General features: G+C 36.5%; 4 protein-coding genes across 9 annotated transcripts; 2 read left to right on the forward strand and 2 right to left on the reverse strand.

Moving 5' to 3' along the window:
- The first annotated feature begins 618 nt into the window (after positions 1-618).
- LOC108567490 (myosin light chain kinase, smooth muscle-like) lies at positions 619-6,029 on the forward strand. The gene is made up of 9 exons (XM_017927986.1): positions 619-633; positions 2,594-2,756; positions 2,818-3,114; positions 3,179-3,473; positions 3,547-3,888; positions 4,052-4,204; positions 4,263-4,383; positions 4,502-4,829; positions 5,535-6,029. The coding sequence occupies exons 1-9, from the start codon at positions 619-621 to the stop codon at positions 5,780-5,782; spliced, it is 1,962 nt and encodes a 653-aa protein (XP_017783475.1). The 3' UTR covers positions 5,783-6,029.
- A 299-nt stretch (positions 6,030-6,328) lies between these two features.
- On the reverse strand, positions 6,329-8,446 carry LOC108567529 (ADP-ribosylation factor GTPase-activating protein 1). Of its 3 annotated transcripts, XM_017928055.1 has the most exons (6): positions 8,191-8,446; positions 7,604-8,133; positions 7,426-7,540; positions 7,243-7,365; positions 7,091-7,150; positions 6,329-6,918 (listed from the first exon to the last, which is right to left on the reverse strand). In XM_017928055.1, the coding sequence occupies exons 1-6, from the start codon at positions 8,248-8,250 to the stop codon at positions 6,493-6,495; spliced, it is 1,314 nt and encodes a 437-aa protein (XP_017783544.1). In that variant the 5' UTR covers positions 8,251-8,446; the 3' UTR covers positions 6,329-6,492. The 3 variants fall into 3 exon arrangements, with proteins under 3 accessions (XP_017783544.1, XP_017783545.1, XP_017783546.1); XM_017928056.1 differs by lacking the exon at positions 7,091-7,150; XM_017928057.1 differs by lacking the exon at positions 7,091-7,150 and having other exon boundaries at positions 7,276-7,365; positions 8,191-8,445.
- Positions 8,447-8,631: 185 nt separating this feature from the next.
- LOC108567528 (JNK-interacting protein 3) lies at positions 8,632-16,402 on the forward strand. 4 transcript variants are annotated; one of them, XM_017928054.1, is made up of 15 exons: positions 8,632-9,613; positions 9,658-9,886; positions 9,942-9,987; positions 10,045-10,080; positions 10,687-10,704; positions 10,900-10,957; positions 11,027-11,306; positions 11,434-11,686; positions 12,477-12,745; positions 13,203-13,894; positions 13,951-14,339; positions 14,402-14,692; positions 14,744-14,875; positions 15,366-15,444; positions 15,653-15,734. In XM_017928054.1, exons 1-15 carry the CDS (start codon positions 8,880-8,882, stop codon positions 15,654-15,656), a joined length of 3,510 nt encoding a protein of 1,169 aa, XP_017783543.1. In that variant the 5' UTR covers positions 8,632-8,879; the 3' UTR covers positions 15,657-15,734. The 4 variants fall into 4 exon arrangements, with proteins under 4 accessions (XP_017783543.1, XP_017783539.1, XP_017783542.1 ...); XM_017928050.1 differs by lacking the exon at positions 15,366-15,444 and having other exon boundaries at positions 8,635-9,613; positions 15,653-16,402; XM_017928052.1 differs by lacking the exon at positions 15,366-15,444 and having other exon boundaries at positions 8,637-9,613; positions 9,667-9,886; positions 15,653-16,401.
- A 404-nt stretch (positions 16,403-16,806) lies between these two features.
- Positions 16,807-17,197, reverse strand: LOC108567520 (signal recognition particle 9 kDa protein). The gene is made up of 2 exons (XM_017928032.1): positions 17,057-17,197; positions 16,807-16,998 (listed from the first exon to the last, which is right to left on the reverse strand). The coding sequence occupies exons 1-2, from the start codon at positions 17,195-17,197 to the stop codon at positions 16,903-16,905; spliced, it is 237 nt and encodes a 78-aa protein (XP_017783521.1). The 3' UTR covers positions 16,807-16,902.
- Positions 17,198-24,758: the final 7,561 nt, after the last annotated feature.

Here is a 24,758-nt window from a genome sequence, read left to right on the forward strand (position 1 = left end):
GAAAGGTTTAGCAAACTTCCTCTATTTAATAGATAACTGAAATGATAGAGTTTTGATGAGGACGATATTTGCGTTAGATTTTCTATATTTTGTAGAAGTTGTTATTCTTTCTTTTGTTGATGATCGTGTAAAGGTTTAGCAAACTCTCTATTTTACTAGATATGAAGAAACGAAAAAAAAAGTATGAAAAATGATGAGTTTTGATGAGGACGTTATTTGCGATAGATTTTTTTTGGTTATTTTATAGAGGTCGATGCTGTTGTTGTTGATGATGATGCGTGGAAAGGCTCTGTAGACACTCAGTTTGACGAGGCATTAAATTAAGAGTGAGAGTGCAGGTAAAAATCGGTCGGGACGTGATGGCTAACAGTAAAACAGCGGCATTGTGCGTACGCTATACGGCCTTGATCGGTCCAAAAGTGCGAGGAACCCCGTTCTGTAAATATTACCAGCGAAAAGTCCTTCTGCTCAGTTGGGGATCAATTTTTATTTTTATTTATTTTTTCTCTTCGCAAATTTGTAAACACACCATTAACGCATCACCACCACCGCATAACATAACAGCGTCTCCTCAATAGCATTGCTGCATGTGTTTCGGGCAGTCCGCTTTCAACCAATATGGAGTTAAGTTCGGTGAGTTCCTGTTCATTTTCTTTCCAACATTGGTTTTTGAATCCTAATTACGAACGCAAATTTGAATTGATAATCGCTCCGAGTTGTTGCTTTCGTTCTATTCTCTATTCTGTTATTTGCTAAATGTTCTGCGCGTTAGCACGTTCGGTGCCTTCGCTTTATTTATGCGACTTATCACATAGACTGCATGTCTAAATAATAATATGTACATTTATTATAAGTATGTACACGGCTAACGTGTGTGGCTGGGAGGTAAAAATATGTTGCACCTTCCTCGTTATTAACATACAACGGTGAACTCAAAAGGATTTATTGTTCAGCAATGATCAGAATTAATTCAAATATTAATGCTATGATATTTATATACAGACTATGAATATAAACGTATTAGTTTTGTAATGTGATTCATAAAATTCATCAATTTTGAAAAAAATAACATTGTAACTATAAATTACGGTAATTGGGTTAGCATACAAATAAATTAATTAATTAAAAATTGTTTTTTTACTGTTGTCATTAGATGCTTAGCAACGTTATAACTAAAAACAAGCAACTGTCAATGTCATATTTATGAATATCACTGTCATTTTCAATACAGAAAGACCTATGGTGAAGAGCCCTTTTCAGCAGTTTTTGTTTTATTTTGTTTTTGTCTGTGTTGCAATAACGATTATTATTAACTGTCATTTATATTCTTATTGGAATAGCATAGCAACGAACACGAGTATGTAAGAACTATCGTTGGTCACCTTAACAACAGTGGTGTTATTTGTTACAACTGAGACGCGTCTTAACAACTGTTGTTGTGTACAAAGCAATCAAACGTATCCTTAGCAACTGGTAGAGTTTAGATGATAATTAATGTTGCGGATAATATAAAAACTTTTATTTAATTGTGATAATTAAAGACATTTCTACCCCGGAAAATAAATAAGGAAGATTTCTTCTTTTTTTTTGATATATTGCATTATTTTGAAATTGCGACGAGACGTTTAGTAATTTATTGTTATGAGGTGTGGTGCCGTCCGGAGATATCTTCTGACAAATAAAAATATATAAATTAAACATTGCTTTATCTCGAAGTAGAAACGTTATAAATAATGGCGATATTTATTTAGCTCTTTCTGTGACATTTAATGGAAGAATCAGCATTATTTATTGCAACTAGATGTGCCGCTGTTCCATTTTCAGTGGATCTAATAAAGTGGAACAACGTTCAATAAAAAAAATGTTTGATTTTAACGATTCGTGTCACCTAATTAACAGAAACGGCCTTAAAATGTTAAATAATTCAATTGCGTTGGCTTTGAATTTGTTTAATTTAAGTTATTACATGTATTTTGTTTTAAGCTGTTTTCCTTTGTTTTGTATGTGGGTGCAGAACAATGTTATTATCGATACTATTTATATACAGGGTTTTACAATGAAATTACACAGAACGGATTTAATCGAATTACGTACAAAACAACAGCGATAAATTCGGGTCATAAATTAATATATAAGTGAGGCTAATAGGTCGACCGCTTTAAGACCTTCGATAGCCACTTTTATTCGTTCTTTATATATATATTATTTTTTCTAGAACAATGACTCTCAGCTACTCTCTTAATAAACATAGTTGCTCTGACACTGATTTGACGTTTGAATGAGTTTTGTTTCAATGCTTGAGTTCAATGTACCAGAAAAGATTTTTTATAATCAACATATTATGACACAAATATGCAACAGTTGTGTTTATTATTTGAATTATTTCATATTTGTTGTTGTTAAAAAAATTAATTTAACAGTTCAATTAAAAATTGGAATGTATGAAGTAATTTGTTTGTATAAATTTACGTTGGGTTGACAAAGTTGTTAAAGTATTTGATGATTGTTCATTAATAAAAAAACCATTACCGAAGCATAATTCGTAAGCATAATTATTAACTGTAATGTGTTTTTCTTTTTGATTGTGCAATAGGGAAGAGAATTGAAGAACGACGAGAAGACTAGCATCACTTCTGGTGATGGAGTCTCGTGTCTTCTGCTGCAGAATATAAACACAGACGATAGTGGAAAGTACGACGTGCACGTGGAGAACGAATTTGGATCTGAATCGAACTACGCTTCGGTCTCAGTCGAAGGTATTTTTTTTTTGATTCGATGTCTCGAGGAATGGTATTTTCAATGTTTGTTTCTTTCAAGGACCACCCGATCCTCCGAGCGGAAAACCTTGCCTCATCCCTGGAACGGATTGCGCCACTGTTAACTGGAGCAGCTCTCCGTACGATGGAGGCAGGAAAGTCACGGGATTCGCTGTAGAGTATTCCCTTGTTGGCAGCGATGTCTGGACGACAGTTGCAGAAGACTGCAATTCGCTGAGCTACGTGGTGACAGGTCTTCAGGCCGGAGGAAGATACGTGTTCAGGGTGCGCAGCGTCAACGTCCACGGTGCCAGTCAGCCTAGTCAGGAATCAGATATTCTTCAATTGGAAGAGCAAAGTAATATATTATTGTTATTCTCATTTGAGTTAAACTTGCTAAATGTGTGTGTGGTCGATTTCAGATGAGAAGTCCTCGTTTGAACCGCGCATAGTTTCCATCGAGCCCGGACCAGAGTTCAAAGTTAAATACGATATTTTGGAGGAGTTAGGTAAGGGGAGATACGGTGTGGTGCATCGCGTCGTCGATAAGACCACGAACCAGAAGCTCGCTGCCAAATTCATCAGATGTCGGACGGCAAAGGATCGCGACAAGGTGCAGGACGAGATCGACATCATGAACCTGCTGAGGCATTCGAAGCTGCTGCAGCTCGCAGCCGCCTTCGAGAATTCCAAAGAGACGATCATGGTCATGGAATAGTGAGCACAACCGTCTTGAACGTCTTGTTTAGCAGCGATTTACAATCTCGATTTCTTTTTATTTTGCTCACAGCATATCCGGAGGAGAACTGTTCGAGCGCGTCGTCGCGGATGACTTCACGTTGACAGAAAAAGACTGCATACTGTTTATGAGGCAAATCTGCGAGGGTGTAGCATACATGCACAGCCAGAACGTTGTCCATCTGGATTTGAAGCCGGAGAACATCATGTGCCACACGAGGACCTCACACGAAATCAAGATCATCGACTTCGGATTAGCGCAGAAGTTGGATCCTGATAGGCCGACGAAGGTGCTGTTTGGAACAGCGGAATTTATCCCTCCGGAAATCATCAACTACGAGCATATCGGCACCGAATCAGATATGTGGTGTTTGGGCGTCATCTGCTACGTTCTGTAAGTACTGATAATCCATTCTCATCAAAATTTGTTACAGTTAAAAACGGAATTTTATTTGGATGAACAAAGTCTAAATTCTATAAATACTTGTAATCCAATCTAAGCAAAATTGAAAACAAAATCAACAAAAAAAAATTGAAAACAAAAATTTTACTTTCAGATTATCCGGTTTATCACCTTTCATGGGTGACAACGATGCTGAAACGTTTGCAAACATCACCAGAGCCGAATACGATTTCGACGATGAAGCCTTCGACGCAGTTTCTCAGCACGCTCGTGACTTTATCGGAGCACTTCTTCTCAAAAGAAAAGAGTAATACCGAATAAATAGCAATTAATTAATTTCATTGATTCAAATCTGTGTACTTTAGGGATAGAATGTCAGCGGAGAGTTCTTTGAAACACGAATGGCTGGATCCGGAGAGCCACACGAATACTGTAGTCATCTCGACGGATAAACTGAAAAAGTTCATCATCAGAAGAAAGTGGCAGGTCGGTAGTGTTTTCTTTTGGTTGTCGCTAATTTTATTACGTGCATGGTTTTTTTATACTCCCTTTTGTTTCTTTTTGTTTGTTTGTTTTTCGTTTTGCGAATTGATTAATATATTAGAAAACTGGAAACGCTATTCGAGCCCTCGGACGATTGGCGAATCTTTCGGCGAGCCGCAGGAATTCCGCGACGTCGAGCAGTCCTAGACCTTCGATCTCCGGTCTGACGGTGTCCCGCATGTCCAGCTTGAGCGAAGAAGAGACTAACCTGTGTGATACTAACTGTAACGAAGTTAAGCATAGGAAGGCGAGCAGGAATTGCACTGAGAGGAGCGACAGCGGTATCAGCGATTGCTCCCAACTAAAGACTCTGGAGAGATCCGCGCCGATCGAGGAGAACGATCCCGTCGACCTTAACGCCAATTACCCTTTAATTGATAACGATTTGAGTGAGTTTCATTTAACATCCAACATTCAATCTTACTATATATGAAATGTTAAAACCAAATCCGAGAACGCAAACAAATCGCTTACCCATATTTTACAAGTAGTGTTAGTATAAACTTAATCAATTTAAGATTCAATCCTTATTATATTTCATATTACAAATTCATTTTTGTGAAGTGAAATGAAAAAGTAATTATCTATTAAAAAATACGTAGAATTTAGCTTTCTCAATCTACATTACGTATTTTTGTATTTAACTGCGTTACAATTGAGTGAAGAAGCGGCGAAGAGAAAATTGGAATGTAAGATGATTACGAAAGGAAAGTAATTAGAATAATGAAATATTCCTTTTACGACTTTTTACTCATTCATTTCTCGGTTAACGGTTTCTCATTACTTTCATGTAGATGATTTTCGAATAATATTTATAGAACACATCCATTCTAAGCTTCATCTGCTTGCTTAGGTTTAGCTGTTATTTAGATCAATCGATTTGATTACCAAACGTCACATGAAAGTATTCTTGTAGAGCCATATGGTAAATGTCGTTCCGTGACGTATTATTGTACATAATTATAATATCTGCAATATAAATCCTATACAATTCAGCTATATATTTTGTTTGCATTACTTTTGCGATATTGTATGCTTGTTATATATATATATACCATGTAGATGTTATTTGATTTGTGGTTTGTCCTCTGTAGGAATTGATCCCGTGTCGCGGGACAGCGTAAAAACCACCGTAGCCTCCGTAGTACAACGATTTGATCGATTAGAGTTTAGCGTCACAACTACCGTCAGCACCCCCGAAGTCCCACCGCCGCAGTCCAACGAAATTTGCCCCAAAAAACAGAAACCTAGTCAAGTGAAGAAAATGATCGATGGCTTCGAGAAGAACGCCAAAAGCGAGAGCTTCCTGAAAGCCTCGGCCTTCTGGAACACCCCCAAATAGAGTATAGTAGTTAAGAGTAGAACCAACCTCGACCATCCACATCCGTAAGAGATGCGTGCCTTAAGACCCAATTGAAACATGTACATTATATTTTATTTTTTCTTTCTAGTTTTAGCTCAGGTTTGTTATTATTGTATTACATCTAAATGTGAGATATTATTTTTCCTGTACGTAGTTTATATTATCTATATCCGTGCCCTCCTTAAATTATACAACAAATATAAGAGATTATATATATATATATACACACACACAGATATATTGAAATAAATGAATATATTTATTAATTGAACAATTATTTTTATCTTCCTTCCATCAAGTGTTTGTTTGTTTTTTTTCGCAATACATATATCTATTATATAGCAAAATAACATTTAAGAGCATTTCATCAACTAGTATAATAATTACATTTATTCTCAATAAGATATATACTTAAGTAAAATAATAATACTATCTACAAATTAAAATTACTTAAACAACGACGATAAAATATATTCAAAATCAATAAAGGGCATATAAAAATAAATGCAAATAGTTTTTTTTTTGTCTCATGATGTTGTCATTTTTGTGTTGTTTTGTTTTTTTTTTCTCTCGCTTCTAAGTAGTTTTGGCATAATCTCAAGAAATGAAATCGAAGAAGGAAACGTTAAATATATGATGGATAGTAGGTATATACATGCAATAATAACATTAAAGCTAGGATACATTAATTAATTGTTAAGACTCTCCCAGAGTTCGTCGTCTCCCCATTTGTTATCCCACTTCTTTTCGGGATCTTTCGTCTTCTTAGCAGCGCCAGATTTGGCAGCCTTCTTCTGGCCATCACCAGGGGACGTTGGTGACGTCGATTTCGAGTCGAATTGCTCGGAATGGAAGCTTTGGCTATCGTTCTGATAGCCCCAACTGGGGCTCTTCGGGCTGGAAGCCTTAGACCCTTGCTGACTGCTGTAACTCCAATCGTCTTGCTGACTGAAGCTGTTGCCACCGCCTCCGTTGCCGCTCACCAAATAAGATTTTTCGCCCGGAGACTGGTAGTTGTCTCCTCCGACTTGTCCATATCCACCGGTGTTGAAATCACCACCGGGCGCGTTCGTTCCGGACACTTGGCTCCAGCCTTTCCTACCCAAATCGCCCATCTGCACCCAAATAAAAGATAATTTAAAAAAAAAGCTGACAATAAATATTGGGTTTATCATAAAGTTTGTTTGTATAACTAATCAAAAGTATTTGTTTTTTTTCTTTTCTTTTCAAAGAACGAACCTTTTGATTAATCCCAATACCCGTAATCATTGAATGCAGAAAAATTACCTTGTTTGCCAAAGTGGAGACCTGACAGCCTACATCTTCTAACAAATTACCCTCCCTAACCTTCATTCATAAAATTAAACGAAAGGAAAAAAGAAAAGAAACGAAAATAAAATCAAATCATAATAAAAAATAAATCATAACGTTAATAATACCTTGTCCCCAACATGCGACCCCATATCAACTACCTTTTGTGATGCAATCCCGCCGTATTTCAAGGCGCTCTCCGATGCTTTACTTGCTATTCTAGTCGCGGAAGAAGAAAGGAACGACCATCCCTATAAATTATTACACGTTAATTTCTACAATCATATAGAAATAAGGTTAGTTTTGCGTACGCTAGCTAAAGAGGAGAGCGTGTTGTCGAATATTTCCTGAGATTGGCTCCTTGGTGGTGGTTCCCTTGTGTATCCAAAGCCGCTGTATTTCCCGCCCTGACTAGGTGGCAAATCACTATAAAAAAAGCAACGAATTAATTTGAATATTTCCCGACGAGTTGCATATGAATTTAATTACTCTCGTCGATTAGCATTCTCGTTTTGGACCTTGGAGAAGAACGCCTCTTTCTCGTTCTTGAATTCGGGCGAGTTGTAGTTCTGCACTCCCCCATTACTCTGATAACCATTGTTCTGGTAACTGTCTGATTGATACGAGTTGGAATTAGATGAAGCATAGCTGCTGCCTGAGCCCAGCATACTGCCAGAATAATTTTGAGCTGGCGATTTCTTGGCATCCCAATGCTTGCCCTGAGCCAAACATGATACCTTGTCTCTGTACAGAGCTGCTGCCTTAGTATTGTATTTCTGCTGGATGCTCATAGAATCATCATAATCATCCTGTGCCTCAAAGAAGACCCTGGCATTCCTGTTTCCACCAAGCTTCATTTTCTCCAACTCCACATCCTTCCACTTGTCCATGGTTATGGAGCGCACAAACGACAAATGCACGCCTAATCCGCGATGTTTGCCAGAGCACTCCAGGCAAATCCATATACCATATGTGACAGAAGCCCATTGTGGATTGTGAGTTTGACACTCGAAGCATTTCTGCAATCGCGATAGAATTTAATAATTTCTAATTGCATTCTCAAATTTCGTACTTACATCGTTCTCATTATTGGGCTTCAGTTCTTGCAAAACGCGTCTCGTCCTCGGGCTTGCCATATTGCCGATGAATACTAACTTGCAGCTGTGCTTCTCTCTCTATTTAAAACATTAAAAATACTCTAGCTAACGTTCGAGCGTTATAAAATCACGGACATAATTGAAAAGGAAAAGTCTATGGTATTTAAAATGATTGACCTAAAATATTAGATGTAAACGTCAAAACCGTGAAGACGTGTTAAGGGAGAGTGGGGTCAATATATTTCGCGCGAAGTTGGCAGCAAACGAATTAGAAACATGTTAAGCAACTTCATTGCGGATCAGTAGCAGAAAAAGCCTGGCTGAGGCATGCAGGTGTTTGGAATTTGTGAATGGTATTTATAGGGAAGACTGTGCGTACTTCTTTTGAAGAGAAAGCAAATATCTGAAGCAGATTTGTAAACTTTTTGAATCAGCTGAGTTGTCAAAAAAAGTAATGGTCTGACAGCTGTCACTTTGACATATTAGTCGTAAATAGTGGGTGCCACAAAAAAGACGAGGATTATGCATTATGTATAAGTGATTATTAACGCTCGAATTGAACGACGATGGTGTTGAGATGTATTCGACCCTAGAACTCCACTGATCACCAACGAAAGTGCCGAAAAGAACAACGCGAACACGAAACGAAACCAGCAACCACCGTCGTCATGGATATGGAGGACAGTCAATTGGGTGGGCTGGGGAACGAGACCATTTACGGGACGCACGAAGATAATGTCGTCGTATCAGAGAAGGTGCAATCTTTGGCTGGCAGCATATACCAGGAGTTTGAACGGATGATAGTGCAGTATGATGAGGATGTTGTTAAGACTCTGATGCCCTTGACTGTTAATCTCCTGGAATGTCTTGATGCTGCATACCAAAGCAATTCCCAACAAGATGTTGACTTGGAGTTACTTCGAGAGGACAATGAACAGTTGGTCACCCAGTATTCAAGGGAGAAGAGTGGCAGGAAGGCAGCAGAGGAGAAACTCCTGCAATTCGAGGATGCCTCAGAGGGAGAGAGGAAGGAGTATGTTGAAAGGCAAGATGCTCTGGAGAATATCGTCAAGATGCTTGAGCTCAAGAACAAGAACTCGATGGAGCACACCAGCAGATTGGAAGAGAGGGAGGGTGAACTGAAGAAGGAATATAATAAATTGCATGAGAGATATACCGACTTATTCAAAACTCATATGGATTATAGTGAGAGGACTAAATTACTTTTGTCTGGTGTTCAATTGACCAACGATCGGTCTGATAGTGGTCGTATGACTAGTAATAGATTGAACATGGGCCGGAGTTCTGGACCTGTGTCCTTTGGGTTTGCATCATTAGAAAATGCAGAGGGTGTTGATAGTGTGCCAACATCACCCATTAGTAGCAGCCATTCATCGCCTAGGTACAGTAATTAAACCCTTTGCATTATAAATTTATTAAAACTAGCTTTCTCAGTTTGCACAGTGAAATGGATAATGTTAGAGATGCCATCCGCACAGTGGAGAAAGGATTGTCCACTGATACAATTAATCATGAAAACAAGAGTGTCATAACATCACCAATTAGTCCCCAGATGCCACAGCAAGTAACCAACAACAATATGAGCACTGGCAGAGTGCACACCAAGAAAGAGGAGAGGAGTGGTAATAATCTGTATCAGGAGCTGAGCTTTCAAGTAACTATTGTTGTTAAACAGTTATTAGGAAATTGATTAAAATTATTAATTGCAGGATGCCGACGCTTTGGCTGATATGGATGATGGTGCTGATATCACTGGTATGTTGAATACACTTTATGCAAAATTTTCAGATTATTATATTTAAATATGTTTAGGTGTTTGGGTCCATCCTGGCGAATATGCATCTTCTGGTAAGTACTTTTTAGAAAATGCTATATTTGTGTATTGAACAAACGCATGGACTAAAATCGTTGCGTGAATAATTTTACAAGAAGCTAATTTATGTCGACTCCTTTTGTCTTATTTAATTACTTGCACGTACGTTCATTATAACTGACCAGAATTGTATTCGCGAATCGAATTAATTATGCAAACAAGACTTTTATTTGACTAATTACATAAGCACGTGAACGCTCAACCAAGCTAATGTAGCTTGTTGTTTATAATTGATTCAACGTGTGGGAATCCATTAAAGTAATGGACAATTCTACTAAAAAAATTCATCACATATGATTTCAAATAAGCATTCAAATAATGTCACATGTAGAACATGTATCTATTGATTTGCTAATATTATACATACAAAATATACTTGGTGTTACTTATAATCATTTATATACAACAAATAGTGAGATAAATTGGGAATTGATTAGAAAAGTACTTCTTATAAAATAATTCCATCAACTTTCAAATTGGCTGAGCCTAAGTAGAATTTGCAATAACTAGTGTTTGCTATTATTATTATATCGTTTGTTTCACTCCTACATGCGATTCACCTTCACTCCACAAACACAAAGTAAACGATAACTTTTATGGTAAGTTCCCAAACATTTATTTTTTAAATAAATATTTAATACTAATAAAAAAACAAACGAGCACCAAAAAAGAAAATAGCGATGCACTAACGATCCATATACATTAACGTCTGCCAAAAGCTTTCGTACTAAACAATTAACTAAATGCGAAATGCGTATCCGATATTTTCGACTAATTCACTTTTTCGTAAATAGGCATGGGCAAGGAAGTGGAAAATCTCATTATGGAAAACAACGAATTGCTGGCAACAAAGTGAGTGTTAGCAAACGGCTTTAGTGAGATCATTGTTTATATGCGTTATCTTTTGTTATCATCGTTTAGGAACGCTCTGAATGTGGTGAAAGACGATCTCATCGTCCAGGTGGACGCGCTTTCCGGCGAGATGGAAATGCTGCGCGAGGAAATTCTAAGTCTGAACGTGTCCAGGACGAGGTTCAAGGAGAGGGTGGCCGAGCTGGAGGACGAGTTGAAGAAGCTGAAGAAGGCGCACGAATCGAGGCCGGATTCGGGCGAGGAGGAATCGGAAGTTCCGATGGCTCAACGGAAACGGTTCACGCGCGTCGAGATGGCGCGTGTTTTGATGGAGAGAAATCAATACAAGGTAAGTCGATGCTTTGATTGATGTGTTTTAGGGTAATTTGTAATAGGATGTTTTTAAATGTGAATTCATTTGAAAATAATAGTTGCAAGTATTATTGGATTTAATGCGGTTCGTTTTAATTGCTTAGGAGAGGTTCATGGAGCTGCAGGAGGCCGTCCGCTGGTCGGAACTGGTACGCGCGACAAAGGGTAACCCAGATCTGGGTAAAGAGAACAAGCACAGCATCTGGAAGTTCTTCAGCAATCTGTTCAGCGGGTCAGATAGACCCACCCAGTCCATGATGCAGCCCCAGCTGCGCTACAAAGCATCCACGAACCAGGTGATGCCCGGCGTTAGAGCTTTGCCTCGCAGCGGGCAGGATTTTCACGACACCGAAATCGGTACGGAATTATAAAATTATTACTTACTTCTCCTCTACATTATCTCGATGCCGCATCGTTATAATTTATTTACTCTGTGATATTGTACATATTATGTATATTACGATTAGTCTCTTTCGATTAACATTAGTTTCTAGTACTGTTTTCTTGTACATACACACATATATATTTAAATACGAGTGTGCTTTGGATGTCTGCGAGCGAGGAATGCCGAATCCTCGCACACGTCCTTCGCCGCACGTCGAAAGTGCCTTACTTAGTATAATTTGATTTGCTTATAAGTATATCTCTTGGTTGTGACTATTAATTGTTACCACGCGACACTAGTCCTCGTAATTTATCTGTTAGACTTAAGTGTAGATGATCGCGTTTGAATCGGATTGTTTTCTTTATAGGGGATTGATTCTCTTCCACTAATTGTGTTATCTGTGTGCTCGTGCAGTTTTTTTATTTATATTTTCTTTTGGAGATGATTTAAGCTATTCAAGAGCCGCCGTGAAGAACAAATTGAGCAAATGATTATTTTTGTTGGATCTTGTCTTTAAAACACGAAAAATATTTCGTTTATTTATTTTCCCGTTTTATTTTTATTTTTTTTGTTAAGTTTCAATATATTTTATTGAGTTTCAATAGTGTTTTATTTACTTGTCGATGCATGAACACTTTTCTTTGTCTCTTACAATATCTGCTGGGTGTAGGGGAGGCTTTGTTTTTTTTTTGTAATTTGTAAGCGATCTTTATGCTCGCTATTGGTTGTAACTTGATTTTGACGTGATTCTGTATTTGCCAGCGACGAAGAGGGCGGGCGAAAGGAGGGAGCAGTATAGACACGTGCGGGCCCACGTGAGGAAGGAGGACGGTCGTCTGCAGGCTTATGGGTGGAGCCTGCCAGAGAAGGTGGCGCCTCCTGCGAGGGGTCCGCAGAGCTCCAGCGGTGGAGTTCCGGTCCCTGTGCCGGTGTACTGTCGCCCTCTGGTCGAAACATCCTCGGGCATGAAAATTTGGTGTGCAGCTGGCGTTAACCTCATGGGCGGATACACCAAAGACGGAGGATTAATGGTAAACACATATCCATTTCTACTTAATAATAATAAATCATCATACAATTATATTGATTACAGTAGTATACTTATTACTACTAAATAATTATGGAATTAAATTCCTAAAATACAAATAATTACCCACATTACAGTGACTTTCTATCTCTGTACAATGGATAGAAAATATGTGGTAATGACAGACCTTTTTTTTTCATGAGAACAATTATGAAAAAATTGCATTATGAGGAACAATAGAAGGATGTTTTTAAAAGAATTAAAAAGCTGTCTTCAATTTATTATGTATATATTACTTTGTTAAAATACTAATATAATTAGCTTTCAATCATTTTCAATCTGAAACTCCGTTTTTAATTGGAGTCTTATCCTTCGATAGATTTTGAATCTTTGAAAATATGGACATCGCTATTAAGTTTTTTGTTTTTTAGTTGTAAAATACTGATTTGGTGTTATTGCAGGTTGGTGGAAGCGTGTTCTATTCGGATGATTCAATCGAGAGAGGCGCGACATTAACCGAATTGGATTCGCTGGACAAGGAGATAAACAGTTTCAAGGAGGGCGCAATGTTGGAGACCAAATTATCATCTTTGGTATGGATCTGCACATCCACTCAAGCAGCTAGCATCGTCACCGTCCTCGACGCCAACAATCCGGCCGAAGTGTTGAACAGCTTCGGCGTGTGCACCAATCATCTGCTGTGCATCGCAAGTGTCCCAGGTGCGAGTGTCAGTGATTACGGCAACACCAACTACATACCGAGTGACAGTGTACCGGAGGCGAACGAAAACAGTGCCGGTGCAGACGCTGGCGATGATGCCAAGGAGGAGAGCGATCTACTGGGTAGGATCGTTTTCGTGGACGATAATCCGACTGTGAAAAATCGCAAGGACCAGGTGGTGGAGGCCTCGGAAGTGGAAGAAGAAGAAGATGGGAACCAGACGAAGGCGGAGGATGAGGAAGCCGGCGACGCTAACGACACTACTACCTCCAGCGGGGATGAGCCGAACGTCCGCCTCGAAGTCATGTCCAGCGTTCTGGCCACGATGTGGCTGGGCGCGCAGAACGGGGAACTGTTCGTGCACTCCGCCGTGTCAAATTGGAACCAATGTTTGCATTCGGTGAAACTTCCGGACGCCGTACTGAGCATTGTGTAAATAGGACGTGCGTATTGCCTGGAATAGGTTGTAATGCAATGATTGTTTTCAGGCATGTTAACGGAAGGGTTGTGGTCGCCTTGGCGAATGGAACTATGGCTGTGTTCAGTCGCGACGAGACGGGCGACTGGGATTTAGGAAAATATAATATAGTACATTTGGGTTTGCCCAAGCACTCGCTGCGATGTCTCGCCGTCGTCGGGGATAAGGTCTGGTGTAGCTACAGGAACAAGGTGTGCATCCTCGAACCTATGACGCTCAAAATAGTACATACCTTAGTGGCTCATCCAAGGAAGGAGAGCCAGGTGAGGCAGCTAGCGTGGCTCGGGGATGGCGTTTGGCTCTCGGTTCGCCTGGACTCAACCCTAAGACTTTACCACGCGCAGACCTACGAACACCTGCAGGACGTGGACATCGAACCCTACGTCAGCAAAATGCTAGGTCAGTCTACTATAATTGTTATTTAAATCAAATTTGATTATTTATTTTCATTAATCTATTAGGTACCGGAAAACTCGGTTTCTCCCTAGTCAGGATCTCGGCGTTGCTGATTTCTTCGAACAGGCTGTGGATCGGCACCAGCAACGGTGTCATCATTTCTGTGCCTCTCAGTGAGAGCGGATCATACAGCGGCGGCACAATAGTTTCGCGCGCTTCCGGTTTACACGGAAGTGGCGTCCGCCTGAACAACATTTCAGGTAACATTCCGTTCTGCAACGTCGCTCACGCCCAGCTCAGCTTCCACGGTCATCGGGATAGCGTGAAATACTTTGTCGCTGTGCCAGGAAACGGAGGTACGTCTTAATCTCAACTAAAACTGAAGTATTTAACAATTCAACTTCCAGGAATGAGCGCAGCTTCGACGCCTTCCGAAGCTCATTCAGCTGCGGTCACGCCCATAGGCGGGCCTCAAAGACTACCGCCTGCTGCGATGCTGGTGATGTCTGGAGGAGAGGGTTACATCGATTTCCGCATCGGTAAGTGTCGCTTCTATATAGTTTACATAAATCTGGTTAATACTTGTCAAGTATCGCAATGTGCGTGGTTTCAATAACTACCACAGCTTTAGCAAATGTCTGCGATTCCCGTAGCTTTGCATTCATTGCCTAAATATTCTAATTTAAAGTATCGGTAAGTATCGCATAGTAAGTAGCTCGCTTAATACATTTAAAACGCATGTGGGATAACTGGGAATATCAAAGCAGAACACATGAAAGAAAAAAAAGCAAAGATAATTTAATGTGATGGTGCGAGTTGTAGGTATGGGTCACTTTAACTTCTTCCTCTTCTACACAATTTTCTATTTATTTATATAATTTACTTAATTTTACTCTTCCTACTTCAACATACTGTAATCCACTTAATTCAATCTCTATTTTTAATTTGCGACTAATTCACTTCAGTTAATTATTAACTTTACGATTTATTATTTGGTTTTTCGAAAAAAACAATAAATGGAATTTGCAGAAGACGATGAACCGAGTGACGCAGCCTCGCATCTGCTTATTTGGCAACTATTAAACGATATTCCTGGGGATCCTTGCGGGTAGGTTTTTGCAGTTATTTATTTTTATATATTTATAACGCACCTTCGCAATATTATATTCTATCAATAGAAGACAAAATTTGGAATTTATTGTAAATTTCTAAATAAGTTTTCAGGCAAGTAAAGACTTTTCATGTTAAGTAATTTGAGATCAATATAAAATATACGTTGTAGATTAATATTGTATGTGAATTTTCTGTTTCTGTAGGTGATAGTGAAATGGAGGAAAGCGTCACCGGAGAGTCTGCCGAGAACCTGGAGAAAAACCAGGGTGGAGAGGCGATGGGGGCGAAGAGTCACCTGATCGTTTGGCAAGTGGCTCACGGTTAAAGCTTTTAAACTTTCTTCTTGCATCACACTCACCGCTCACCGGAGACAAATCAACACACGCGCTAACCCTTCATTTGTAACCGCTTTCCAGTCATTCGGAATGTTTATTTATAATGTAAACCATAACAAATCAAACTAAAAAAAAAGTATGGATATTATGATAGGCAACCAAATGTAACCGTCTAGTGGGAGTTGCCGCCGATCGTTCAGCTCCGCCCACTTCTCGTACGCTTTCTCAACAAACAAGCCAAAGATCCAAGACACACACACAGTATTTTCGATCGATCTATTCGCGTGTTACCAGATCCGTACTTGTAATTTGTTTATACGACATATGGGAAAGCCATTAATCTTCATAGATTTGCAAGCATATTGCATTCGTTTAGATTAATAATTCTTATTATATATTTATTTATTTTTTTTCAAAAAGAGTATATATATATTCAAATAATGAGCTTATAAGGAGAAAAACAATTACTCGAAAATTAAAGTGGCTCAAGTAATTGATTTTAATATCCAAACTTTATTTATGCTTTCCATTTTAAACTAGCTTTGTTTAGGGGTGCATTTCTTTCAAGATATTTAGTTTACGAGTTTCAATTTTTTGGGCACCCCTGTGTAATTGATAAAATTATTTATTAAAAAAAAAACTATACTAAAACTATTTCAAAACAAAATTGCAAACACCAATAAATTGAATTATAAGTATATATAAATTGATACATATATATATATTTGTAGCTTTAATTTTATATGTGAAGATAATGAGATTGTTGTAAAACGAGATATAGTAAGTTTTAAAGAAACTAGTGTAAATTATTATTTATTTATAATCTGTATATTTTGTAACAATATGATTTTCAGTCTTCATGTGCAATTTTAATTAATCATCATCATTGTCCATAAGTTGTTATTCTTTCATGAAATAATAATAATAATAATTAAAGAAAAAATATAATTATCTTCTTGCAAACAAAAATCCCTGCAACCTCAAAGAAAAAGTGTTTATCATCTTTTGGAGAAAAGAATGAGTTAAAAATATACTCTTTTTTTATTACTTATTTCTTGTTTTTTTTTTCGTTTTGAAATACAGAAATGTCCAAGTGTATAAAACAATAACCTTAAATATTAGTGCTCCTTCGATGCCATATGCCTCATCAGATTGTTAATGAACTTGTCGATCCGCCTTATATCCTGCTGGACTTCTGTTTTGTATTGCAGGCACTGAAACAGATATTGTAGTTATAGTATTTTTTTTTTGGTAAAGATCGATCATACTAACCACAACATCGTCGGTCATTTTTAATACTAGTTGATTTTTGGAGTGAACATATTTCATGGTGTACCTGGCCTTTGAGGGTTCCTGCAGGTACAACTTCTCCGCGGCCTTCTCGAAGTCCTCCCAACTTTTCATAAAAGTCATTTTATTGTTTGTGATTATTTGTTACGTGCGTACTACTACAACTATGAACACTAATGCAGAATACTATATTGAGTTATCTCAATAACCTATACACTGTACCATTGAGGTTGTGTCAATTTGACAGTATTTTGACACGACTGAAGACATGGTTCGTCGGTAGCGACACCAGGTGATCCAAATTAGCGTAATCATCGTAGCAGGCAACTGTAGTTGCACGATTGCAACGGACAGTTGCCTATATGAAAATCATGTATATCAGTGTTTCTCAACCCAAGATTTACCGCAGAACTGAAAAAATACAATTGTTATTACTAAAAAAAGTACTATGATAAAAAAATAAGCTTTTAATTTTCGCAGAATGCTTAAATGTGAGTCGCGGGCCGGTGGTTGTGAACATTTTTATATAAAGTAACATTAATATTATTTTGTCAAAGTATTTTTTTTATTATTTATATACAATTTTTACACTATTTATTATACATTTGTATTATTCTTTTCCTTATGTGTATGCCCCTCAGGTTCGGTTCTTTCGGTACGATCCTTGGTACCGGTATTTTGAGCGGGCTTGTTGTTTTACCATGATCTATGTCTTCGTTCCGGGACCCCGCATCCAACACATCATTTTTATTTTGAATTTCTTTATGTCGTTTTCTATTCTCATTTCCTCAGGAATCATGTTGTATTGTGCAACGCCCTGCACCAGCAAACTCCTATTCATAATGTTTGTTGTATTTTGTTCCATTCTTATATTTCTTCTAGTTCTCGTATTATGATCGTGTGTGTCGCAGCCGAAAGACAGGCCTATCCGGGTCTTAATATGTTTTTTTACTATTTTGTGTATTAGTATGTTTGTCTGTGTCTCTATCAGTGTCCCCACATCCGGTATCTGCTTGTCACGTCTATTTGAAAACATATTTTTTAGCTTTGTTTGTTGTTTTGTTAATGAGTTTACGTTTTCCTTTGTTGTGTTTCCCCACACCGCCACACCGTAGCACATCCTAGAGCACTTATCCGGGAGAAATTTGTTTATTTTTTCACACATCCAATTGTCGTAGCATTTTTTTTTGTAAGCTTATGTGGCCTATAACAATGAAAACTAAGAGTTTTCCCTACAAATCATTATGTCTATCAGTGTTGTGTCAATTAGCACAGCCGCTGAATTTGAAACGGCTGAATTTGATGTTGAATTCATCACGTTTCTTCTTTTCACAGCAGTTTGGAGTCAAGGGTCTTACCAAGATATTTTGATTTATTGGCATATGGAAATGTAATGCCAGTGATGTAGATTGGTTATTATTGTGTTAGATTCAGTTTAATTCACCATTAATAATAATACAGATTTTTACCCTTTGAAGAGTAAATTCCTAAATTTTTAGACCCATAAATTGACAACTGAATCAACATTGCATGGTATGGACTATAAAAATTCATTTCTTGACATAACAACCAAATGAAAGGGTAATTCCTCTTTGCTGAACATTTTCTAGAAAATTATGATAATGCTCCATTGGGCATTGCGTGTCCTACCCAGTCCTACCGCGCCTCAAAGTGTTAAATATTATTGTCCTAGTTTTCCGTTTTCTACATGACAACCTTAGTTTATAGCAGTGATTCTCAAACTTTTTGATCCGCGACCCCCTTTTGGACACAAAAAGTTTTTACGATCCCCCAAAAGAATGGTTATGTATAGAAAAATAATCAGGATTGATGTGTCATTATTTTTTTTGCGACCCCCTGGGGAGAGAATTACTGGTTTACAGCATGAAAAAAACACATATACAATTAAGGTGGATGTGCCGGGAATACAAGTATGGTTGCCTAACTCAATCATCCTTTCAGATTATAATTTACTACTTACATAATTACTTTGACAATAAGTAACAATCAAATTCTATGTCTCATAGATAATAATTACAAACCCTTTTATCATTGATTTACTCATTAATATTTTATGTATTTCGAGCAATTCAAAAAATCTAAGGACAAAACTTCTTTTAAATTAATATTTCACTCATTCAAATTTGACTTTAAATTACCTAAAAATATGTGACACAAAGAAGCAGATATAATGAAATTAAAGTATTAAAATTATATATTTGGTCACTATTGTGTTTTTTTTTTGTGTGTAATTCATTAATATCCACAATTCAGCCTACATTTTTCACTCTATGAAGTTTTACACTAAATTAATTGAATACTTCGCATCTCATATATGAATATACATAGTCATACACATACAAAATCTGAAGCCAATTTGATTATTTTATACACAAATAAGTATAACATTCATTTAATCAATTTTTATATTTAGTTATAATAATTTTGTCATATTTGATATAAATTAAATCAAACATTATATAATTCAATAAAAATGAGCGGTTTTCTAATTTGACTAAAGATGTTGTCCAAGCTAATTATGTTGCATACGATGATTTGAATGTTCCTATTTAAATTCAAACAAAAAAATTGTTACGAAATGCAGCACGTAAATAAATTAATTAACGGCTACATGTGCCAAAAAAGACGAGGCGACTAAACACAACAGAGTAAAACTAACAACAATAACAAGCAGCGACGTGTCTCAACAATTCTACACATTTGTCTCTCTCGCACCATTTATAAATACATATATATATATATATTTTATTTCTCCTTCTTTTTTTTTTTGGTGTGTTTGTGTGTGTGTGTGAGCGCGATAATTTCAGTTATGTAACGCACCAGTTATTCACTCAAGGTTAAGCGATTTTGGAGACTTTCGCGGTTTTCGAATCGAATCGGTTATTTATATAAACATGCAATAATAAGCGCGTAGAGAGGCAAAACGCGCTGAACGAACGAACGAACAAACGCTTGTCTCTCGGCTATGATTATTGCCTTCTATCTGCATGGTCGTGTTGCATAACAGGACGAGACCGATCGTATCTTATTTATATCTGCACATTATTTTTGTTTTCGATTGCGGGAGGATTTGCATCCGTTCAGACGGAATCCGTCTCGTATGCATTGCCAGTGGATACTTCGCATTAACTATTTTCTATGCACTTTTTTTTTTCGTGTGAGACTGCACACAAACATCGGAATAATTTCTTGCTTCGCACCATTCTTTTTTCAACATAATCAAATCTATTAAAGTTTGAATCATCTGGATGTTGATAAAGATGACACTTGATTTATTACTCGACAACAACGAATAAGAATTTCATTCAAGATGTTTTTTAAAATTTGCATTACCTGAAGTTTATTTACCACAAGTCTACAAGAAAAACTTTTTTCCACTTCTATAAACTACATAAAAATGTAGTTTAAAAGAGATATATAAAGTAAAAGATGTTTACTAAAATTACATAATTTATATATCAATTAAAAAGTAGCTGTCACCTATTAATAGTTGATGAATATGGACTTTGAAATCTCATCTAGGAGATGCAGAAAATATAACTTTCAAAAGCTAACATCGTTTGTTTCCGGTTTTCAATTTATTTCTTATTAAAATGTCATAGAAAAGTCTTGACGTTTGAGTTCTATATTTGTATAGGATGATCAATGTATATATATATTGCAAAGGTTTAGATTTTTAAATAGAAATATTGATTGTTTGTGAAAGGTTTAAAGTTTATAAAAAATGTGTCTGTCAATTAAAAATGAAATATTATGAATCATATTTTGTTATTCTATGAAATTGTTTAATGGAAGACAATGCAAATGATACATCAAATTATCAACCGAAAATTAACTGTCATCTGTCATGATTCAAAAAAATAAAGAAATCTACACAACAAATCTTAATATATCCTCGATGAATATGAAATTTATGATTGATTCAAATTTAGTAATTTTCTTGCTATAAACGAGAATACGTAAAGAATATTAAGAATAATTGAACTGTCAGATGTTACATCATAAATTCTTATTAGAGAATATGGTGATTCTATGCAATGCACAGGTCAGCCCTTTCTCATGGGCGAAAGATAATAAAATCGATCGACCCTGGTTGGCAAGAAGTTTAATGAAAGAGTCTATTACATCCTCTGTTCCGAGAAAAAGGAGGACGACACTTGATCCCGTTCCAACATGGATTATGCGATTAATAGACCCGCATTTGCGTAATGGGTTCGCTCCTTCTGCGCTGGATTTCTCCGATGGGTTCGGTTAAGTAATTTAATTGCGCTCATTTTCATCTTTTATTCGCTTAGCCTCGTCCTCCTCCTCTTCGTCATCATCATCATCCTCCATCTCTTATTGTCTCGATGCTACAGACTCCGTAGGAGGCAGTTACGTAATGACACGCAAGTGCTGACTATCTCTCTCTCTCTCTGTCGCACTCACCTCATCTTTCCTCTTTTGTTCTTCCTCTGCGCTCCCCGCAGCAGCCGCTGCCACCGCCGTTCCATTCGTCGCAATACGGATTCGTTACATAACGCGTGTGTCGCAACCGAGCGCTCGCAATTAAACACCGTTAAACCAAATCGCCGCGTTTATTATAATAACGCTAGGAGTTGTACAGTTGTGTACAACAGACGTGTGCGATTTTAAACCAAAGTTAAACAATAACTTCTGCGCTTTATCTCTCTTTCTCTCTGTACTATGTGCACTCGTCATGCACAGCCTCCTTCATATTCATGATCAATTTGACCGCAGCCCAATATCGATTGCAGCGCTCCACGCAGTTTTTCCTCGAGTTACGTAACGCCTATTATCCAATACGTTCATTTGCATCGCGCTGATTAATTCCATCTATTTATAAGAAGCTTAGTGAAATACGTTTTCTTTTGCATAACGTAAACGAGAAAAACTGCGTGTATGATGCAAGGATATGTACTGTTAATTGAACTGTAACTCAGTTATCTAATACTAATTACCGTTGAAAGATGCCAACTAAAACTTCAATAAATATCACTTAAATATAAACCTGATCAATACAAATTAAGTGTTACTCTATTAAGAAATGATGATACCAATATAAATCATAGTTGCTTTATAAAACAATTAAACCTTTGGGCACATTTGACGTATCAGAACTCAAAACGTAATAGATTTTTTTGAAATATTTTTGTCCCAAAAATTAAGTGTAAATATTTAACTGTCATACATTACCAGAAATAAACATTTCTTCTTCAGAGATTTAACTAAATATTTTTGGAAATGCACCACGGACTCAAGATGAAATGTCTCAATAAACAACGTTGACAACGTGACACGTAGATCTAAATATTATGCGACCGGTGCATAATAATTATTGTTATGTAACCATGGCGATTTACTAATACGTTACATATGTAAACCGCGGGATGGCGTGATCGAGTAAACAGATATGGGAATACATATAGGATATCAAAAATAATAATAATAATAATAAATCCATGCGTTATGCAAGTGAAATGTAATTGAAGTAACGCGCGTTTGCAAATGCGTACTTTGATATCCGTTGTCAACACGTTATGCAACCGTGACTTAGTCACCGAATATTTTGTCAGCGTTTATTCATTTATATTTTACTTTTCGGTGCATTTATTCATTGAATTTTATATATATTTTTTTGTATGTATTAATAAATAAGTTGGAGTGCGCATGTAATCTTTTCTGGACTCGCAATTATCGCACATCTCTTGTGATGACATAACGAATAGGTAATGAAATACCGGTAATTCATATGGTTTCATGAATGAGAGTTTCCTCATCGTAGACAAATATTGGTTAATCTCTGATTGGATAATTGGAAAACTTGATTAGAAGAAAAAAAGTACGTTGAATCAATACAATTTTCTGTATTGATTTTGAATTATTTACACACAAGAATATTCATAGATTGTCTATAAAGTGTCCAATATTACTAAGTTTAATATCTTTTAAAAAAATCTATTGTTTTTTGCCATTAATAGAACTTTTGGAAAGTCTACAACTTGAAATATAGTAAATATAGTGCATATTCAATTTATTTTTCTTTCCAATTTATTTCTTATTAAAATGACACAAAACATATATATATTATGTGAATGTCACTTGAAAATGAAATGACTTATGTCAAATTATTTTATAGAAATCTAATAATGGCATTTTTTGCTGTATTTGTTTTCTCAATTTCATTGTTTACTAATGATTAATTATTTATGAATAAATATGCATGTTGCATCGATTTTATATGAACATTTGTTATAGTTTTTTTTTTTAATTTTATTGTATAAATAATCCATGAAAATTAATTCACATGAATTTTAATAATTACACTCATAAATGTTTTTGGTCCTGTCTATCATTTGATTGGTGGTGTGTAGTGATAGATCTATTCTTAGATAAGTTAAGATAAAATATTTTGTATAACACTTTAAACGTTTGCAGACGAGCGGAGGATTTATCCGCCATATCTTTTATACAAAGACTTTGTTTATGCACAATTGCATGAAATACTACAAAAAAATGACAGGTGTCAAATAGAATATATATTTGTATATATTTGAAAATGAAATGACATATGTCAAATTATTTTGTAAAAATCTAATAATGACATTTTTTGCTGTATTTTTTTCTCAATTTCATTGTTTTATAATGATTAATTATTCTATTTTAATAAATGATAAGTAGGACAGAAAGACTTTAGTTTAATTATAAATATAAAATAGTTTAGGTTTTTGATGAAAACATATTTTTTTTGTAATATTTTTATTAACATTATTTAAACCAGCGTGTCTGAAACTTTGATCCATCTAATTTGATGTACCAATTGCTGAGAGTATTTCACTAGTTCCTCACTTTGACACAAGATGACAGCTGTCATTTCGCGAACTATTAAAAATTTAACACGACCAATAGGTTGATAAACACTGATTTAAACTATGGATATCTTCTAGAGATACAAATCATATAGACAAAGTATAAAAAACAAAAGTATATGACGTTTTCATTTAAGATGAAAATAACAAAGTATTAGTGCTATATTTCGTATTTTAACTAGTTTATGAACACTTGTAACACTTGTAATTGTGTATTTGGCGACTCGTAATGTTAGGTGATGAGGTCTTGTGTGTGTTTTTTTTTATACAAAACAAATACAAAGAACCAGACCTGTGGTAATAAGACCTAAAAAGGAAATTGCATCAGATATCGGGTGTATTATAAAACCGGCGTGTCGCCGTTGTGCGTACGAATTTTGGGATAGAATGAGAAAGAAATCTGCTTCTTTCTCATTTACGTTGGGTAAGATGAATGAAGAAACCGTAAAGAATAGAAAATGAACGGCGAAATGAATATAATGAACGTCGTCAAAAGTATGAAAACATAATAAAGTGCTTTTATGTAACAGAAGACTGAGAGGATAGTTGACTAGCTTAGCTGGCTGACTCGACCGGCTGTTGGAGCCTAGGTAACAACTATTACCTCATGCCTCCTAATGCTCTGGTCTGCTTTGATCTTTGTAGCTGTTACTTAACGCACAAGGCAATATATATATATGATTGCGGAGCGTTAATAGATGGAGACGAATTGCACAACAACGCGCAGCATAAATATCGATCGTGAATTGCCGTCGACGTTGCCGTTGCTTTGTGTGTGTGTGTGTGGGGGTGGA

This window comes from Nicrophorus vespilloides, unplaced genomic scaffold, assembly GCF_001412225.1.
Source record: "Nicrophorus vespilloides isolate i.1.1-1 unplaced genomic scaffold, Nicve_v1.0, whole genome shotgun sequence".
Classification (NCBI taxonomy): Eukaryota; Metazoa; Arthropoda; class Insecta; order Coleoptera; family Silphidae; genus Nicrophorus; species Nicrophorus vespilloides.

What these genes read in the sequence shown, in the direction of transcription:
- LOC108567529 (XM_017928055.1), bottom strand. Translation starts at nt 8,250, where the DNA reads ATGGCAAGCCCGAGGACGAGACGCGTTTTGCAAGAACTGAAGCCCAAT. An exon ending in AGCCCAATAATGAGAACGAT is followed by an intron (nt 8,134 to 8,190) that starts GTAAGTACGAAA and finishes TCGCGATTGCAG; the next exon opens with AAATGCTTCGAGTGTCAAAC. An exon ending in CGCTCTCCTCTTTAGCTAGC is followed by an intron (nt 7,366 to 7,425) that starts GTACGCAAAACT and finishes AATAATTTATAG; the next exon opens with GGATGGTCGTTCCTTTCTTC.
- LOC108567528 (XM_017928050.1), top strand. Translation starts at nt 8,880, where the DNA reads ATGGATATGGAGGACAGTCAATTGGGTGGGCTGGGGAACGAGACCATT. An exon ending in CCAAAGACGGAGGATTAATG is followed by an intron (nt 12,746 to 13,202) that starts GTAAACACATAT and finishes GTGTTATTGCAG; the next exon opens with GTTGGTGGAAGCGTGTTCTA. An exon ending in CTACGTCAGCAAAATGCTAG is followed by an intron (nt 14,340 to 14,401) that starts GTCAGTCTACTA and finishes TTAATCTATTAG; the next exon opens with GTACCGGAAAACTCGGTTTC.
- LOC108567490 (XM_017927986.1), top strand. An exon ending in CTTCTTCTCAAAAGAAAAGA is followed by an intron (nt 4,205 to 4,262) that starts GTAATACCGAAT and finishes TGTGTACTTTAG; the next exon opens with GGATAGAATGTCAGCGGAGA. An exon ending in TCATCAGAAGAAAGTGGCAG is followed by an intron (nt 4,384 to 4,501) that starts GTCGGTAGTGTT and finishes TTAATATATTAG; the next exon opens with AAAACTGGAAACGCTATTCG.
- LOC108567520 (XM_017928032.1), bottom strand. Translation starts at nt 17,197, where the DNA reads ATGACTTTTATGAAAAGTTGGGAGGACTTCGAGAAGGCCGCGGAGAAG. An exon ending in AAATGACCGACGATGTTGTG is followed by an intron (nt 16,999 to 17,056) that starts GTTAGTATGATC and finishes TATCTGTTTCAG; the next exon opens with TGCCTGCAATACAAAACAGA.